This window comes from Doryrhamphus excisus, chromosome 15 (genome assembly GCF_030265055.1).
Source record: "Doryrhamphus excisus isolate RoL2022-K1 chromosome 15, RoL_Dexc_1.0, whole genome shotgun sequence".
Classification (NCBI taxonomy): Eukaryota; Metazoa; Chordata; class Actinopteri; order Syngnathiformes; family Syngnathidae; genus Doryrhamphus; species Doryrhamphus excisus.
In genome coordinates, this window is record NC_080480.1 from 13,109,624 (window position 1) to 13,128,388 (window position 18,765).

At 40.6% G+C, this 18,765-nt stretch overlaps 1 protein-coding gene across 4 annotated transcripts; it reads left to right on the forward strand.

Annotated features, from left to right (window-relative positions):
* The first annotated feature begins 259 nt into the window (after window positions 1-259).
* Window positions 260-18,350, forward strand: gmip (GEM interacting protein). 4 transcript variants are annotated; one of them, XM_058050262.1, is made up of 22 exons: window positions 260-1,368; window positions 1,551-1,751; window positions 2,898-3,000; window positions 3,552-3,645; window positions 4,411-4,450; window positions 7,104-7,229; window positions 7,944-8,008; window positions 8,086-8,193; window positions 8,285-8,365; window positions 9,365-9,523; window positions 9,584-9,721; window positions 9,797-9,987; window positions 10,077-10,168; window positions 10,247-10,309; window positions 10,420-10,503; window positions 12,374-12,516; window positions 12,592-12,768; window positions 13,869-14,006; window positions 14,070-14,269; window positions 14,383-14,716; window positions 15,434-15,536; window positions 16,999-18,350. In XM_058050262.1, the coding sequence occupies exons 2-22, from the start codon at window positions 1,706-1,708 to the stop codon at window positions 17,532-17,534; spliced, it is 3,021 nt and encodes a 1,006-aa protein (XP_057906245.1). In that variant the 5' UTR covers window positions 260-1,368; window positions 1,551-1,705; the 3' UTR covers window positions 17,535-18,350. The 4 variants fall into 4 exon arrangements, with proteins under 4 accessions (XP_057906245.1, XP_057906244.1, XP_057906246.1 ...); XM_058050261.1 differs by having other exon boundaries at window positions 260-1,751; XM_058050263.1 differs by having other exon boundaries at window positions 260-1,751; window positions 9,584-9,655.
* Window positions 18,351-18,765: the final 415 nt, after the last annotated feature.

Below are 18,765 nucleotides of genomic sequence, written 5' to 3' on the forward strand. Positions count from 1 at the left end.
TTGTCACCTTAATGCTAGGAGTCTACTGGGCCGGTGCCAGTTCGAGCCAAAGATTATGTGATTGGCTCACTGTAGCGTCGAATTAATGTTCGCTCGGCATGTTCCCATGTTGCCGTTATTCTGCGCCACAGCGAGCCACTACGCGCCAATCACATAATCTTTGGTGCAAACTGGCGCCAGCCCAGTGGACTCCTAGCGTCATTGGCGCAACTTGGCTCGCGCCATTACATTCCAGTAGGAATGTAATGGCGTAGGATTCCAATAGGCGACATTGTTTGAGACATTTGGTTTAAACATTTTGAAATTTTCTTCCCGCCAAACTCAATTTCTGCCGCCGTTACGGGCCACCACGAGCCAATTGGGAGGCAGTTTGAGCCACTGCACGGCACTAGGCACCTTATTGGCGACACTAGGCGTCACAGCAAATTGCATTGGCGTGAACTGGCACCAACTGGCGCCGGCCCAGTGGACTCCTAGCATTATTGGAACAACTTGGCTCGTGCCATTACATTCCAGTGGATTCCAATAGACGACATTGTTTGTGACATTTGGTTCCACTTGGTGGATGAAGATTTTAAACATTTTGACATTTTATTGCCGCCAAACTAAATTTTTGCCGCAGTTACGGGCCACCACGAGCCAATTACACTAGGCGCCACAGCAAATTGCATTGGCGCGAATTGGCACATCTTATCATTACTCTCCTAGTATTCTTTGTTTACACCATAATACGCAGGCTACAAGATCACTGAAAGCTTTAAACATTAGCATGCTACCGAGCTAACTCATTAGCGTACGTTTTATGTACTCCAAATTTAAGAAAGGGCTTCAAACGGAGTGGGGGAAAAAGACAAATTAAGAAGCCAAAAATGTACCACTTCCACACTGAATGGGAGGAGCTCTTGTTTTCATGTCGGACATGCAGCGTTGTTGTAATTAAAGTAATTAAAGTAACATTACTGATGCCCAGTGACCGGAATACTACATGTAGCTTGTCTTTCAAGTTTTTTGTACTCATAATTATTTATTTTATTTTATCGCTTAAACTGGTTTACATTTAATACTGATTCCATTTTGTTATGTTAACCTTACCTCATATCAACTGTTTTTTTTAACCTGTTGCCCTGAGATCACATGACGAAGGTGAAGGTGAAGGTGCCATCATTAACTGATGCTCTCATCCCGCCACCGTTTTACCGCTAACACGAAAAGTGATACACATTTATGGGTTCCACCTGAATTTTCCGTAAAAAAATTGGACTCAAAAGACAAGTGAGTTTTGTTTTTCTTTGGCTTTTTTGTGTGATGTCAACACGGAAGAATACCCATAAGACGCCACTAGGTGACAGTATTGCTCTGTTCCAAATGGTGAGTAAACATACACTCATATTATTGTTAGGAATGTTAAAATGACATAGTTAATAAATGTACTATTTTGATGTTAAGAATATATGCTAAGCTATGTGTCATAAAAAAAAACATCCACAATACCCGCAAGTTGAATACCCCTGTATTGACTATGTTTCATTCTAACGTCAAAACACAAGCAGCTTGTAGGCGGGCCGAGATGCACTTCCTCTTCCTATGGACCAAACCATCAACAGGAAGATGCATTCAACTGAATGTCAGAGTGGCGTTCAGTGAACACTCGGCTTCTACTACTGAGGTCATGTGATGTTTGAGTTGTTAAGTTGCAGTTGAAGAAATGGAAGAGGCTCAAGGGCCATGTCAGGAGTCCACTCAAGCGACAGGTGAGTATAAAGTTGATTTTATTTTTTTATTCCATTCCGATGCTTAGTATTTTTTTAATTCAATGAAGCAATTTCTGTTACCGTCTGCAACATCCTCTTTGTCAAAACCGGACTGGCAAACTTCCTGAAAATGCTGTTCTTCAAAATCCATGTTTCATTTTTTCATGAAATGAATATAGCATGTGATTTGACTTGATAATAATTTCATAAGCATAACTTGATTTCAGGACGCCAACTGCACACAGGATGTGGTTGACCAATTTTTTGCACCATTTGTCATATCGATGCAACGTGTGCATTGTGTTCTCTCTAACGTAAACCCTCCAGAGGGGACGCGAGCTCCTTTAAGGGTTTTTTTTGGTTTTCCCTTCCAGTCAGAACTAAAGATTCAATATCACAGTGACCCAGTGCTTCTCAAATAGAGGGTTTGATTGTAATACAGACCTGCCAACATGTACACATTTATAGTACTCAACATGCAATTTGAATGTGGAATCACACTCACAATTATACCTATGGACAATTTGGAGAAGGCAATTAGTAGGCTAATGATCTTTTGACTGTGTGGCTTATATGCTAAACACTCACGTGCAACTGGAGGGTATATTGTGGCAGTATACTTTAGAGTAGTCAGTGTACACCTTTTCTAAGTAGGCACATTCATTCATTCATTCATTTTTCTACCGCTTTTCCTCACGAGGGTCGCATGGGGTGCTGGAGCCTATCCCAGCTGTCTTCAGGGCTGAGAGGCGGGGTACACCCTGGACTGGTCGCCAGCCAATCACAGGGCACATATAGACAAACAACCATTCACACTCACATTCATACCTATGGACAATTTGGAGTCGCTAATTAACCTAGCATGTTTTTGGAATGTGGGAGGAAACCGGAGTACCCGGAGAAATAAAATGTGTACGTTTTATTCCTGTTTTTATTTTATTTTTGTGTATTTTAGTCCAATTTTAAAAATACATACCCACACTACTTTACTTTTAACGCTTCTTTCCCTGCAATAACTGCTTGAAGTTAGCACATTTCTGTTTTTTGGGTGTTTTTTTTTTTTTAGAAGGGAAGTAGCATTGAGATAACGGCAAATACAAAATTGCGAGATTCTGACACCCTTTTTTTTTTGGTGTTTCTTTACAGTTCTCGTCTCAGATGGGCCCAAGGTGCACCACAAATCGGAAATAAAGCGATACAGCGAGATCTTCAGAGACTTTGACAACCTTGATTTGTCCTTTATTTCCATGTAAGTAACACCGTCCACTGTGTTGGACATGCTAGGATGCATTTGTTATGGACGAAGCCCATCAAACACCTCAGGGATGAACTACAGCAGAGTCACCATCAGTGACCTCGGGTTTGAGCTCCAAAAGGGGAACAACTCCATAATTTTCTTCCATTTTCACTTCCTGTAATGGCTAAACCGGACCGATACTTGTGTCACTGTTGTGTATGTGTCTTTTGTCATCACAAACCAGACGTGGCTCAGACACACACCATGCCCTCTCTCACAACATTAGGTATAAAATTAGATGGAACCACCGCCCTGTGCAGGAGAATGATGCAATTCTTGGAAGATTTTTTCACTTTAATTATTGACTCCCGAAGCTCCTGCGGTACACAGGCGATAATTCATTGGCCTTAAAATTTTAAATATGTACTGGCCACAACAATGAGGGACACCTTTACTCTCTAATGATATCCAAGATGTTAGTTAGTGTTGCATCCTACTACTGGGAGCTGTTTATAATGTTGTTGTAGCTGTTTTTTTTAGCTTTTTTTTACCATTTTTTTCAGTGACAAGGATGACCTTATGTCGGATTCTTCAGAGTTCAACTCGGAGTGCATACTTGGAAAGAACCCAGAACCTGCAGAGCGCCAGGAACCATCTGTAAGTTGTTTATATTACGGATTATAGCAAAAGGGCTGCACGGTGTTCTAGTGGTTCGCGCACAGGCCTCACAGCTTGGAGACCCGAGTTCAATTCCACCCTCGGGCATCTCTGTGTGGAGTTTGCATGTTCTCCCTGTGCATGCGTGGGTTTTCTCCGGGTAATTGGCAACTCCAAATTGTCCATAGGTATGAATGTGAGTGTGAATGGTTGTTTGTCTATATGTGCCCTGTGATTGGCCTGGCGACCAGTCCAGGGTGTGCCCCGCCTCTTGCCCGAAGACAGCTGGGATAGGCTCCAGCACCCCCGCGACCCTCGTGAGGAAAAGCGGAAGAAAATGAATGAATGAAAACGTTTCTTGAAAATGTTTCTTGTTATTTCTTGTTTTTAGCTCAACCCCTAGAACATTGAAACGTTTCAGGAAAATATCAGTTCCCGACTAGAAAACCAGCTTTTTGTGAAAAGATACTTTTTAAAGGGGAACAGCACTTTTTTGGAATTTTGCCCATCATTCATAATCCTTATTTTTTTCCCTTTTCTGTGCATTATAACACGAGAAAATGAGTTAATATGAGCTAGCTAACAATGCTGTCATAGGGATACACCTATTTTGACTATTAAGCTTGGTTTCGTCATCGACTATTTACCAAAGACGTATAAATTTGTTGTTGTGGTGTTTGGTATTGAACGACCTCATGATTGCTCATGTTTATCGTTGTATTGATAATGTAAAAGTACCTTATTTGAAGTTATTTTTCTGTTTAGGAGCGCAGTGTCACCATCGAAGGAGATGGGAACTCATCAGGTAAGACTTGCTGTGGCGGGGGTCCATTATGATGCATCATGGAACGAGTTTACCATCTTAAAACGACCAGTATGATGTTGGCAATGGGAGGCTGTATAGAGCATTTCTCTGTTGTGTTGAAACAGGAGCTCAGAACATTCATAGAGTACCAATTACTTGCCAGTACTGCCTTGAGTTGTAACTGCGGTACCATAACAAGATTAGGATAAATCCAGTCAGATTAAGCAGGAGGCAGATGCACTCTTTTGCCTTGCGAGGTGTTGTTTTGTTAAAGTAAACACAAACAAAAAACACAGACAGTTCAAAGCAGTGTACTACACAGCAGGAGAGCAGCGCTTCTAATGAGTGTTTTTTAAAACGCCACGGCAATTGGAAGGTGGAGGGAGTGAAAGCTCACCGACAGTCATCTTGAAACCACTTTTCTTAAATGGCTCTTCTTTTTGTGGTCTTGTTTTGGCTCCGTCTGTCTGTCTGTCTGCGCCACTTGAACAGCACTTCCCCTCATGGAAATAATTCACCTCCACCAAGAAGTTTGTCCTGTAAGTGTTCCGTTGGGGCACGCCCTTGTGCTCGTGTGTGGGCCATCGTTTAGTTCATGATAGAAGGTTGGCTTTTTCCACTTACTTCTGTTACGTGAGAGGGAGGTTATTGGAATAACTAAATAACTACAATGGAACTCCATGCTTCTCGGATCAGTATATAGGTATTTCTTATGGTTCTGGGCTGTGATTCAGGTTTTGGGCTACAGGGGGCAGCGGCGTTTGCTTGCTAGTTTGAACCAACCCAATACAATATTTACAATATCAATCTATCCTAATTAGGAGTATGCTGGAGCCTATCCCAGCTGTCTTCAGGCGAGAGACAGGGTACACCCTGGACTGGTCGCCAGCCAATCACAGGGCACATATAGACAAACAACCATTCACACTCACATTCATACCTATGGACAATTTGGAGTCACCAATTAACCTAACATGCATGTTTACAATATTTCATACTCATATTAGCTATGAGGAGACCCGAGTTCAATCCCATCCTCGGTTAGCTCTGTGTGGAGTTTGCATGTTCTCTTCAGGGTTTTCTACGTGTACTCCGGTTTCCTCCCAATTTCCAAAAACATGCTAGGTTAATTAGCGACTCCAAATTGTCCATAGGTATGAATGTGAGTGTGAATGGTTGTTTGTCTATATGTGCCCTGTGATTGGCTGGCCACCAGTCCAGGGTGTACCCCACCTCTCGCCCGAAGACAGCTGGGATAGACTCCAGCATACCCCCCGCGACCCTTGTGAGAATAAGCAGTAGAAAATGAATGAATATTTAAGCATTATTAGAGCCTTCTAGACATGAAATAACACCCCTATATTGACTTTTAAACTCTTATTACCCAAATTTGTAAACATATACAACCTTTTAGGGGCACGGCGTGCGAGTGGTTAGCAGTCAGGCTTCACAAGTAGGAGACCTGAGTTCAATTCCACCCTCGGCCATCTCTGTGTGGAGTTTGCACACAGTTCTCTTATGTTCTCCCCGTGTATGCGTGGGTTTTCTCCGGGTACTCCGGTTTCCTCCCACATTCCAAAAACATGCTAGGTTAATTGGTGACTCCAAATTGTCCATAGGTATGAATGTGAATGGTTGTTTGTCTATATGTGCCCTGTGATTGGCTGGCCACCAGTCTAGGGTGTACCCCGCCTCTTGCCCAAAGACAGCTGGGATAGGCTCCAGCACCCCCGTGACCCTTGTGAGGATAAGCATTTGAAAATGAATGAATGAATGATATTAGCTATGCTAATTTGCCATGCTTTTATTTTGATTCTTATTTTGCATTGAACAGGAAGTCAATGCTGTGTAGGTTTCAATGCAGAGTAGTTACTGTATGTTGTCATGCGCTGTTTAGCAATAATGAGGACGTTAATGATATCACGACACATAATTTGCATAATTAGCCATGAAACGTGCTTCTCATTTTTATGGATGCTGTGGAAGAGACTACATGTGAGCGAGTAGAAAACATGAAAGCCAAACAAATACGTTCTTCAAGATTTAGATGTGGGGTGGCGGGGCCCGCTGCTCATTGAGAAGAGCAACACTTCCTTTCATCTTAAAGTAGTGAGATTTATTGGCAATGTTCTGACTACTTACCAAGTGTAAGAGAATGATCTTTGGCAGCCTTGAGTGTTCCTCCTCCCATTGGCTGGGATTAATTACCCATCAGCCCTTTCACACCCCATCCAAACTGTTACACACCAGGTGGCCGTCCTGTAAAGCTCCTAACTCCCGGCAATCTGGGTTTCCTCTGCCGGCTAATCCTACATGGGAACAGTGAGGACACCGTGACGCTAAGGAATCCACTCGGAGATTTATTTCTTAATAAAAATACGCTGAGGAATCAGTTTTTTTTTTGTGGATAAGTTTTAACTTCCGCTTTTTATCAGTCAAATATGGCCGTGGAAAGAAGGAGAAGAAGGAGCGTAGTGTGCAGACACAATTATGTGCAGTCATGCCAACTAGCTTTTTCTGGCCTCCATACTTACATCCTGAACATCCAAGCGACACCTTCTGGAAATTATTGTTTGTCTCCCTGAGTGGAAAGTGATTTGTCCTCCAAATAAGAGCGTAGAACCCGCCGTGATGTTGATGTACTCCTTGGCAGCCCACGAGGCCGACCTGGCGCTCTGCCGCTGTGAGGATGGCGTGGAGACGGCCCTGCGGTACGCCAAGATGTGGTGCCGCTACGCCAAAGACCTCCTGGCCTGGATGGAGAAGAGAATCAGCTTGGGTGAGCGAAATACACACCTGGAAATATGGAGTTAGCTTATTTACAACCCAGACTAGATGTGTTGTCGTCTATATGAGCGGTTTCATGCATGACCTAGCAACAATGAGGTTTTTGTGTCATGTTAAAGGTAGGGTTGATGGCTACATACTCGGAATACGCAGGAAGGATTACAGCAGGGATTACCAGGCTCCATGCAGAGTGGGACAAATTATGCTCCGACTTTTCTTTAGTTAGTATTGGTAATAGAGTCCTTTTTAAGTTGTCTTTTTTGTTTTTATTTTTATTTATTGTGTATTATTTTATTAGCATTTATATTATTATTTATGTATTTATTATTATATTATTATTTTATTTATTATATATATGCATACATATAATAATTATTAAAATAATTAGACATTTAAAAATATTTATTATTAATCTATCTCTCAAATAATGTTTTAGCTCAATTCATCATATTTATTTATTTTTCAATCAATATTTTTAAATTACCATAAGTAATAATTACAAATATAAACACCATAAAAATAAATACAATAAAATATGTTATTTTTCCGGTAAACACAAGATAAAATTAGATGAAAAAATATATTTTTTGTTAATATTACAAGAAAGAATTTTTCTTTCCAATTAAATCCATTGTGGATGATGAAATTGCATTGCCTTGTAACTGAAGATCAAGATCAAAATACGATTTATTTCCGTTGGTGGTAGAACAAGAATTTGCCAAAAACATCATGAAGGCATCCGAAGCAGCAAAAGCCAGCTTGACATCACAGGTAGACCTTCTTGTTTATTAGTTTACAGTAACTAGCCAACGTTTATGTATTGATCTAAAGTCTCCTTGCTTGCATAGGAAATGATGCCCCTGCAGTACATCTACACCATGGCTCTAGAACAGGACCTGAAGAACAGCTGGAACTCCAAGAAGACTTCAGAGCTGGTGCAGAACCGCTGTTACCAAGTACAGTTCATACCCAGATTTGATGGTGTTTTCTTTTGGACGTTACTGTCGAGCGTTGTTTTTAATCCACAATCTCTTCATCCCCCAAAAGGCCTTGGCTGCCAAGAGGAATGAGATTGAAAAGTGGCGCAGGGAATTCAAGGAGCAGTGGGTGAAAGAACAGAGGAAGATGGTAAGTCAACTGAATTACTAGTATTTTTGAGACCCTGCTCCATTTCGGGAACGCGACAGTACTCTCTTGCCAACAGAGGAAGACGGTAATCAACTGAATTACTCGCATTTTTGAGACCCTGCTCCATTTCTTTGCTGTAGTTTTAGTCATATCCGTTGTGTTTTATGTGAAAATAAAGAGCAGGATATATACCAGTAACGCGACAGTACTCTCTTGCCAACAGAGGAAGACGGTAATCAACTGAATTACTCGCATTTTTGAGACCCTGTTCCATTTAGTTTCTGTAGTTTTAGTTATATCCATTGTGTTTTATGTGAAAATAAAGAGCAGGATATATACCAGGAACGCGACAGTACTCCCTTGCCAACAGAGGAAGACATAATCAACTGAATTACTCGCATTTTTGAGACCCTGATCCATTTAGTTTCTGTAGTTTTAGTTATATCTGTTGTGTTTTATGTGAAAATAAAGAGCAGGCTGTATACCAGTAACGTGACAGTACTCTCTTGCCAACAGAGGAGGACAGTAATCAACTGAATTACTTGCATTTTTGAGACCCTGTTCCATTTAGTTTCTGTAGTTTTAGTTATATCCGTTGTGTTTTATGTGAAAATAAAGAGCAGGATATATACCAGTAACGCGACAGTACTCTCTTGCCAACAGAGGAGGACAGTAATCAACTGAATTACTCGCATTTTTGGGACCATGCTCCATTTCTTTTCTGGTGTTTTAGTCATATCCGTTGTGTTCCATGTGAAAATAAAGAGCAGGCTATATACCAGTAAATATATACCAGTAACGCGACAGTACTCTCTTGCCAACTGGATATCAGGAAATTGTTCTAAAAGTGCGCTTTAAATATGAAGTCACATTGTTATGAACATTCCAATTCAACATATTCAAAGTTATTAGTCAATATTTTTGGTGATGGGACTGTTGTATGGTATTGGAAGGGTATTGAATCCTGTCTGAAATAGGTTCCTTGTTGTGTTGTTTCAGAATGAAGCAGTGACATCTCTGAAAAAGGCCCGGCAGCAATACTTCCAGCGCTGTGACGAGCTAGAAAAAGCTAAAGCTATCACAGCTAAAATCGTGGACGACATGGGAGGCATGAAAACTCTGGAAAGGAGGAGGAAGTCCAAGGATGAACAGACAAAGGTAAGATTTTAAAAAATGGGTATTTACCTTCCGGCAGTGCTTATGTGTTATATTACCCAGGTGATGGAGGCGGAGCTTCTGTACAAACAGTGTGTCCATGACGCCAGGATCCACCAGGATGAGCTGGTGAAGGTGAAAGAGAGGATTATTTCCCACATTCGTAAACTCATCTGTCAGGGAGACACAGTGCTCAAGCAGGTTCTGCGCTACAAGTCCTAACAATGTTTCAGTTGCAAATCCATTGTAGAAACCGGTCTTCATCTTCTCCATCAGTCCGCAGTCAACATGTTTTACTACCAGCGGCAACAGACAGAGCCGGTTCCTTTGGGATATCACAACCTGGAGCTGACGTGTCGCTCCTTGGAGCCCGGAGAACCGTACATGATGTACATACGGAGCAGAAGATGCCAAGAACAGCCTCTGCCCATCTTCTCCTTCCAGGAGTATGTGGCTCAGGGGAAACGGTAACAAACGATAACATAGCGGAGTATCATATCTAATATCGATCCATCTTTTTTATACATTGTGTCATGGTAAATGTTTCACTTGAAAGGAAACATCGGAAAACCAGCAACCCTCTTAGCTCCCTACGGGACTCATCACCACAAAGAGATGAAAGTCCCTGCAGACAACCAAGCGAAGGCAGTGAGTGTTCCTCGCTCAAAACCACACACCCTGTACTTCATTCGAAAGTTATTAGTCAACATGTCCGCTTCCCGTTAGAGCGATTTGCTTTCAGTGACAACGAGAGCATCGAAGGCAGCTTGGAATCTCTGTCCAGCCCTGGTATGTACAAGTCTACACGGTATTCATTTGGAACGACGTGTTAATGACGATAAAAAGACGTTGTCTTCTGTGTTGGGTTTTTGCAACAACAACAACTACAAAAATGGCAGCCCACTGTACTAGGAGGATTCACAAAACAACGTTCAACTTGCTCTCAGACGACCCGGATGACCGCGACGTGGCATCAGAATCTGGTTAGTGACGTCTCTTCTATGCTACAACTGGCTGCCAGCCAATCACAGGGCACATATAGACAAACAACCATTCACACTCACATTCATACCTATGGACAATTTAGAGTCGCTAATTAACCTAGCATGTTTTTGGAATGTGGGAGGAAACCGGAGTACCCGGAGAAAACCCAACATGCAAACTCCACACAGAGATGCCCGAGGGTGGAATCGAACTCGGGTCTCCGAGAAGCCCCGGTAGCTATAATAATAATAATAGTAATTATTATAACCGTATGCACAGTTTAGTGATTAGTGTTTGGGTTTACTCCGATTCAATCTCTCCTAGTTAGGCTCCAAAAGTAATCCGGGAAGTAGTCAGCTTTATTTTTTCATAATAATTATAGACGTTTTAAAGCTGGAAACACTTTAAAAAACATACATACACATAATATACATAATATACAGAAACATACACTTTTAACATACTACATGTTCTTCTTTAAACACTCCAAAAAGTCAAACTTTTTGTGCCAAGGTTAGCATCTTCCTCCCCCTTTTGGATGCACAACAGTTAGTGTCGCCAATAAGGTGCCTAGTGGCGTGCAGTGGCTCAAACTGCCTCCCAACTGGCTCGTGGTGGCCTGTAACGGCTTCAAAAATTTAGTTTGGCGGCAAGAAAATTAAAAAATGTTTAAAATCTTTGTTGCTTCGATTGCTTGATCAAGTGTCCACCAAGTGGAACCAAATGTCGCAAACAATACGCCTATTGGAATCCACTGGAATGTAATGGCACGAGCCAAATTGCACCAATGATGCTAGGAGTCCACTGGGCCTGCGCTAGTTGGTGCCAGTTCACGCCAATGCAATTTGCTGTGGCGCCTAGTGTCACCAATAAGGTGCCTAGTGGCGTGCAGTGGCTCAAACTGCCTCCCAACTGGCTCTCTAGTGGCCCCATAATGGCGGCACAAATTGAGTTTGGCGGCAAGAAAATTTCCAAATCTTCATCACGCCGAGTGCTTGATTAAGTGTCCACCAAGTGGAACCAAATGTCGCAAACAAAACATCTATTGGAATCCACTGGAATGTAATGGCGCGAGCCAAGTTGAGCCAATGATGCTAGGAGTCCACTGGGCCGGTGCCAGTCTGTGCCAAAGATTATGTGATTGCCGCGTAGTGGCTCGCTGTGGCATGGCAACATGCCGAACAAACATTAATTTGGCGCCACAGCGAGCCAATACGCTCCAATCACATAATCTTTGGCTCGGACTGGCACCAACTGGCGCCGGCCCAGTGGACTCCTAGCGTTAGCCAGGACGCGGAACACAATGAGGGGAAAAAACGGGATACATAAAAGCAAAAAAGAACCATTAAGTTAAATAAATAAGCAATAAAAATGACAAATACGCACATTTCGGCACCAATAAACATGCTAAATTGAATCCACACTAGCATAAATAGACATAGAATATTGGTATTTGACTTGGGTATCATCCTGTAGTACCTAGATATCATTGTGGTTAGGTTTTTTGACTGCATAATGGATCTCTTGTACACTTATTAGTGCTCCAGTTTGTTTGTTTTTTTTTAACCAGTTTGACCTTCAGCAGTTAGCTTGCGGCTGTCAACTCCTTTATTTTAAGGAATCGGTACCTCTCGCCAGTCCGAGTTGTGGGTTGTGGGTGTCGGCAAGCTATTCTGATCTTGTGTATTCAAGGAAAGCGTCCCATTTCCCAATGAAAACTAACCATATGCCAATCATGATGGTGTTTCCTTGGCAACTTGAGTGCGGTCTCACACCAGTGTTATGAAACAACCTCATCCGTACACAATTGAATTATGACTATTAGACGGGATCATAATACATTGTCTTATCAATATATTTTTCTGTTAGAGTGCCTCGATGGACAGCAGGTCAAAGTCCGAACGCCGTCCCGAGCCGCTCTGACGCACCGACTCAGGAAGCTGAAGACCAAGATGGTGAAATGCAAGCAGTGCGACAACTACATTTATGTAAACGGGGTGGAATGTGAAGAGGTGTGTGTGCCCCCCCCCCCAGGGAAACTCCAAGTAGGTTGATGGTGTTTTTATATTCATTTGTGCCTCTTTCAGTGTGGGCTAGGTTTGCACAGGAAGTGCATGGAGGTGTGCCAGATTGAGTGTGACAACAACAAGGGGACGGTGTTTGGCGTCCACCTGTCTTTGTTACTACGGGACACACGGGATGACGTGCCCTTTGTGGTGCGACGCTGCACGTCGGAGATTGAAAGTCGGGCTCTATCTGTCCAGGTATTTCTGGTGTGGACGGGACTATCAAAATAAATATATGTTAAGAATAGTACTTAGAATATTTAGTGTGAGCACCGTTGTTATGGTGCATTATCTGTTTAGTACTGTCACAGAAACGCATGGTGAAATGTAATGGTAATGGTTTTATTTCATTTGAACATGCATCAGATTACAATTGAATGCATCACATAATCAGTTCACAGTTCCACATGTCCGAAGGAGTAGGAAGAAGCAAAGCTTATTAAATCCTACCCCTCCATCTGGTACTTTTACAATCAGTAACTGTTACATTTGTTCACTTCCTGCATTTCTAAGATAATTTAAGTTTTTTGTTTAAATTAAATTAAATTAAATTAAATTAAATTAAATTAAATTAAATTAAATTAAATTAAATTAAATTAAATTAAATTAAATTAAATTAAATTAAATTAAATTAAATTAAATTAAATTAAATTAAATTAAGATATATATAGCACATCATGACTGGTGCAAGACTCTTCATCCTTGTATTTAGCAAACATCAACTGCTTGTATTGTTTCTTGAATTGGCTCATCGTTGTGCATTGTTTGAGGGTCTTACTCAATCCATTCCATAGTTTGATTCCACATACTGAAATGCTATGGCTTTTTAACGTAGTCCTAGCATATAAGTGTTTCAAATGTACTTCTTCCCTGAGATCATATTTCTCCTCTCTTGTAGAGAAGTATTGGATGACATTTTTAGCTAATTGGTTATTTTTTAGCCTTATGCATTATTTTAGCTGTTTGAAGATGAACTATATCAGCAAGTTGAAGTATTTGTGATTTTAGAAATAAGGAGTTAGTATGTTCTCTGTAGGCGGCATTATGAATTATCCTTACTGACCTTTTTTTGCAGTAGATTTAGCGAGTGAAGATTGCTTTTATCGTTATTATAATATATATTTCCACACAATAAGTAAGATATGGTAGAACTAGAGAGCAATAAAGAGTGTGGAAATTTTGCTTTGTTCAATATTGAAATATTTCTGGCTACTTTATGTTGTATATTTGTAATATGAGGTTTCCAGCTCATATTTTTATCTATTGTGAAATGTAAATTTATTTTTTTCCTGCATAAGGGGGTGTATCGGGTCAGCGGGTCCAAGCCTCGCGTCCAAAAACTGTGCCAGGCCTTCGAGGAACACAAGGAGGACGTGGACCTCTCGGAGTTGTCCCCTCATGACATCACCTGCATCCTGAAGCACTTCTTCAAGGAGGTACATCATCAAATAGACCCCTGAATCCCTTCATTTTGTTCTCCATTGTTGTTTTTCTTTCAGCTTCCCGAGCCACTGATGACATTTGACCTCTACAACGACTTCATGGCGGCGGGGAAGAGCATTCAGCATCTGGGCGACTGGGAATCCATGCAAGACACTAACGAGTTCATGGATGTGGCTCACAGCCTACAGAGGTTACTGCAGAGGCTGCCTCCATGTTGCTACGGCACATTACAACATGTTATAGGACACCTGCAAAAGTACGCTTGAACCCTTTCTGTTTTTCCTTGCCTCCGTCGCCTCCTGCTGTGTATAAGAAATGTTTAATTATCTTATCTTATTAATTGTCTTATCTGCCGTCTGGCGGCTACAGAGTTTCCAGAAACAACGAGAACAAAATGTCCGCCAGCAACTTGGGCATCGTGTTCGGCCCGACTCTCCTGCGCCCCCCGGTGTCCACAGACCAGCCCACGGTGGCGCTGCAGGAAACCACCTACCAGGCGCTGCTGGTGGAGTTCCTCATCTCACAGCATGACACAGTCTTCCTGTGTAAGAAGAGAGAGAGAACCGGTACACCCACACCTCCCGTTCCCATCGGTCCGCTTCCGGAGACCCCTCCCAGGGGACGTGGCTGTCAAGTGGAGGGGGAGTTGGACTCAAGACCCGAGCAAGGAACATCCTCCCGGGAGCGGCCTTACTCACTGGAAGTAAGTCGGGTTCTCTTTTGTCTTTTTTCACTTTAAGATTATTTGTTGTTTTCCTTCTGCCTGCACGTCACTCTTTTTAAGCTTCTTTTCCACTTGCATTGCTTCATATTTTCCAGCATGGATTCTCAAACTGCAGCACAAGTACCGCTAGTGGTACACAGGCGCCCTCTAGTGGAGGCATAAACCCATACTAAAATAATTGTGCAAATACAAATGTAACCACATTCATTCATTCATTTTCTAACGCTTATCCTCACGAGGGTCACCGGAATGCTGGAGCCTATCCCAGCTGTCTTCGGGCGAGAGGCGGGGTACACTTTGGACTGGTCGCCAGCCAATCACAGGGCACATATAGACAAACAACCATTCACTAACCCTAACAATGCAAAATAATGACTTTGTCATTGTCATTGTAGACATCCTGGCAATAGTGTTTGTCACCTTCTTTATCAAAAGGCTGGCAGTGGCAACTTTCTTTGGCCCCATGGGGGGTTATTTAGCACTGGCACGCAATAAAAAAAAATGCTAATTTCTGAAAATAATGCAAATTTTCCATGAAATTCTCATGAAAACCAAACCGCCATTGTGAACTCCCATTACACACTCTGATTGGATCATTTCCGGGTCAACCGGCTCCTGTATAAAAGGCACAGGTGTAAGAAATTGAACATCTTCTGTGATAGCTCTGACGCCACTCAACTTGTGTCGTTCCAACAGAGCGAAAGAATGAAGCGAGAGTCGAGCGAGGGTTATATATCTGACAAGTCTTCATCCAATGAAGCAGTGGACCAGATCGGCCCTGAAGCCAATGACAGAGCAGGTAGGCGGGACTAGAGTCATACATCACTGATGACAGTTGGAGCTTATTTACTTTACAGTTCTTCACGCTTTGGTGGCTGGCTTTCTTACTTCCTGTTTTTTTTTTTTTTTTTTTTTTAACATGTCTGTGTGACTTTCCTGTGGTTAAGTAAGACTTCCTCCCATGTTTTACCAAGTGTTCATGTACTCTTTCTGTGCCCTTCAGATCTTTGTTCTCTTTGTGGCAATGGCAACACACACCAGAGATTATTATTATTAATAGAGATTATTTTATTTATATCACATTTATGATGTTAAATTTGCTGCCGAAGGTACAAACCTAGATCCAATTTTAGTTTTGTGGCGGTTGACTGTACACAATATAGCTTATAAACTTTATTTTTTTAAACCTAAGGTTTCATATAAAATTATGTATATAGATATTAAAACATTTATTGTGATATTTGTCATTTATTTATTGTGATAAATGTAATCATAAGGTCCTTGGAAAAATACCCCAATGTAATATTTATAATTTAATATTTATTTTAATAAAATAATAATAAATAATTATTATAATATTTAAATTATTATAATCGTCATAATACATGTAATAAAATATATTTAAATAATATAAAACAATATAATAATAATAATAATAAAATAATGTAAAAAATATAATAAATTAAGTAATATAATTGTTCAATACATGTAATTTAAATATTATATTTTCCCTTAGAATTGTAAAATCAATTGTAATTTTAACAATAAATGTAATCTAATTATTGTATTTATTCCAATTACATTAAATTGTAATTGTAATAATGTAATCATAATGTAATCATAAGGTCCTTGGAAAATGACCCCAAATGTAATATATTTGTAATTTTATATTTTATTTTCATAAAATAATAATAATAAATAATAACAATTATTATAATTTAATTTTAATTATTAGAATCGTCATAATACATGTAATAAAATGTATTATTAAAATAATGTAAAACAATAATATAATAATATAAAATATATAAAAATAATATTAGAATAAATTAAGTAATATAATTGTTCAATTCAATACATGTAATTTAAATATTATATTTACCCTTAGAATTGCAAACTCAATTGTAATTTTAACAATAAATGTAATTTTATTATTGTATTTATTCCAATTACATTAAATTAAATAATATTTTATTATTTTTATGATATTTAGCATTTATTTGCTGGTTGCCATCAAAATTTCATCATAAGATCCCTGCTAAATATTTCAATGTAATTTTAATAATAAATGCAATTTAGTGATGGAGTTTATAGTTATGTTATGATTAATTATGATTCATTAATGTGTGGATTTCATGTCATACCAAAAGTGGACATTGTTTTCATATATTTGTATGAAATATGAAAAGACTTAGCAGGTGTGCCTAATGAAGTGTCCAACGGGACTTGATTTCACGAACCACCTGCCTTTCTCCTTCCAGTCCTGGCTATGAGCGGTGCCCAGCACGACCCAACGGGGGACTTTGTCACGTCCAACTTCCGCTTCACCAGGCAGCCTGTCAAGTACCACCGCCACCACAACCCGAGGAGCCGACCTCCCGCCAACCAGACCGTCGCTCCCAGACCGCCGCCCCTGGCTCTTCCGGTGACTCCTAGTAGCGCCGACAGCAGTCGCAGCTCCTCCCCGGAACAACGATCACCACTCGCACCTCCTCAGAACTCTGACGCCTCTTGCGGGAACATCTGCCCGCCTTGTCGCCGAACCGAGGATGCTCCTCTAAACCCACGTGATGTTGTGCAGTACATGCTAGGACTGGACACGCCGTCTCCGGGGGCGTCTGGTTTGGCTGATGTCAACGTGGATGTCTCCAATAATTGTGGACAGAGGAAGACTCTCTGTCGCTCACCCAAGTCTCTTCCTGCAGAGCAACACTTCACCTCACCCGCACAGAAGATCCTGTCTGGTCTGAAGCTCAGACGAAGCCACTCAGGGAAGGATGAGCAACTTTTTGTATGAGCATTGACTTGAAAGTTACTATCCACTCAGAAAATAAGACATTATTGTACTTAATAGCTTCGTCTTACTACTTCGGTACTTTTTAGGCCCTGACAATGGTACAAATTGTGACTCTTTGAGGTACATTTGCATGGATGCTACCTTGACAGACGACGAAAATGCACTTTCAGCCCAAGGTACCATATTTGGTATCTTCAAATGTGCCTTGACATTGGAGAAAAAGGCACATTATCCTCATTCTTCACTCATATTTGCTTGTTAACCACTTCCACACGCTCATATTGTGTCAACTGACCACACATAAATTATATTAATTATAGCTAAACACACATATATTAAAATAATCCGACCAAAAAAAACATAACCAGAGAAAAATATGAGCAAATTTACTTGTTTCATTTTATATAGTACTTAAGGCCAATGCCAGACTTACAGTACACATGACAACCTGCAGGTGGCGCCAAATGACTTATTTCCCTCAAGCAAGTTGGAGGTTTTTCGCTCTCACACACCAGTGACCTAGACAGATGAAAAGATTGTTAATTTTAACTGACTCCAAAGTTTTTTTTATGGTACAGAACAGACCACGCTTCAACTGATGTTTAAGTCTATTAACTGCGCTCTTCTGGAAAAACTACAATTAAGACAATAATAAGCATTTCACGGTATAAAATGAATAAATAGCAGTCAAACTATATATTATAACAAAAATTAATGTCAAATGACATGCGGTGTGCGCCTTCTGACCATAAATGTAGAATCTCTAGTTATTAAATTCGTCTTTACAGTCGTTTTTTATGTGCTGCTAGCATCTTGCATCACTTCCAAACGTTCTCTTACGTACCCGGAAGCTTCCTCCCCGGTCATGTGACACAGCAATACACAGTTTTAACAGCAGAGGGCGCCATCAAATTTAACACACACAAACAACTTAAATGAGTAAATCTAAAAGACGGCTATGCTAAATTGAACGTCATGGTGACCAATGAAGAAGAGTCAATTTTCACTCGGTGTGCATTGAATTTATATATATATTTTTTAATTAACTTTTCAAAGATTTATTGACATCCACTTGTATATTCTACAAATTATATTTAAGTTGTTGAAAAAAAAATATTAAATTCTTCTATACAGTCGTTTTTCGTGTGCTGCTAGCATCTTGCATCACTCCCAAACTTTCTCTTAACCACGTGACCAAGAACCCGGAAGCTTCCTCCCCGGTCATGTGACA

What these genes read in the sequence shown, in the direction of transcription:
- gmip (XM_058050261.1), top strand. Translation starts at nt 1,706, where the DNA reads ATGGAAGAGGCTCAAGGGCCATGTCAGGAGTCCACTCAAGCGACAG. An exon ending in CCAAGGATGAACAGACAAAG is followed by an intron (nt 9,524 to 9,583) that starts GTAAGATTTTAA and finishes TATATTACCCAG; the next exon opens with GTGATGGAGGCGGAGCTTCT. An exon ending in ACGGGGTGGAATGTGAAGAG is followed by an intron (nt 12,517 to 12,591) that starts GTGTGTGTGCCC and finishes TGCCTCTTTCAG; the next exon opens with TGTGGGCTAGGTTTGCACAG.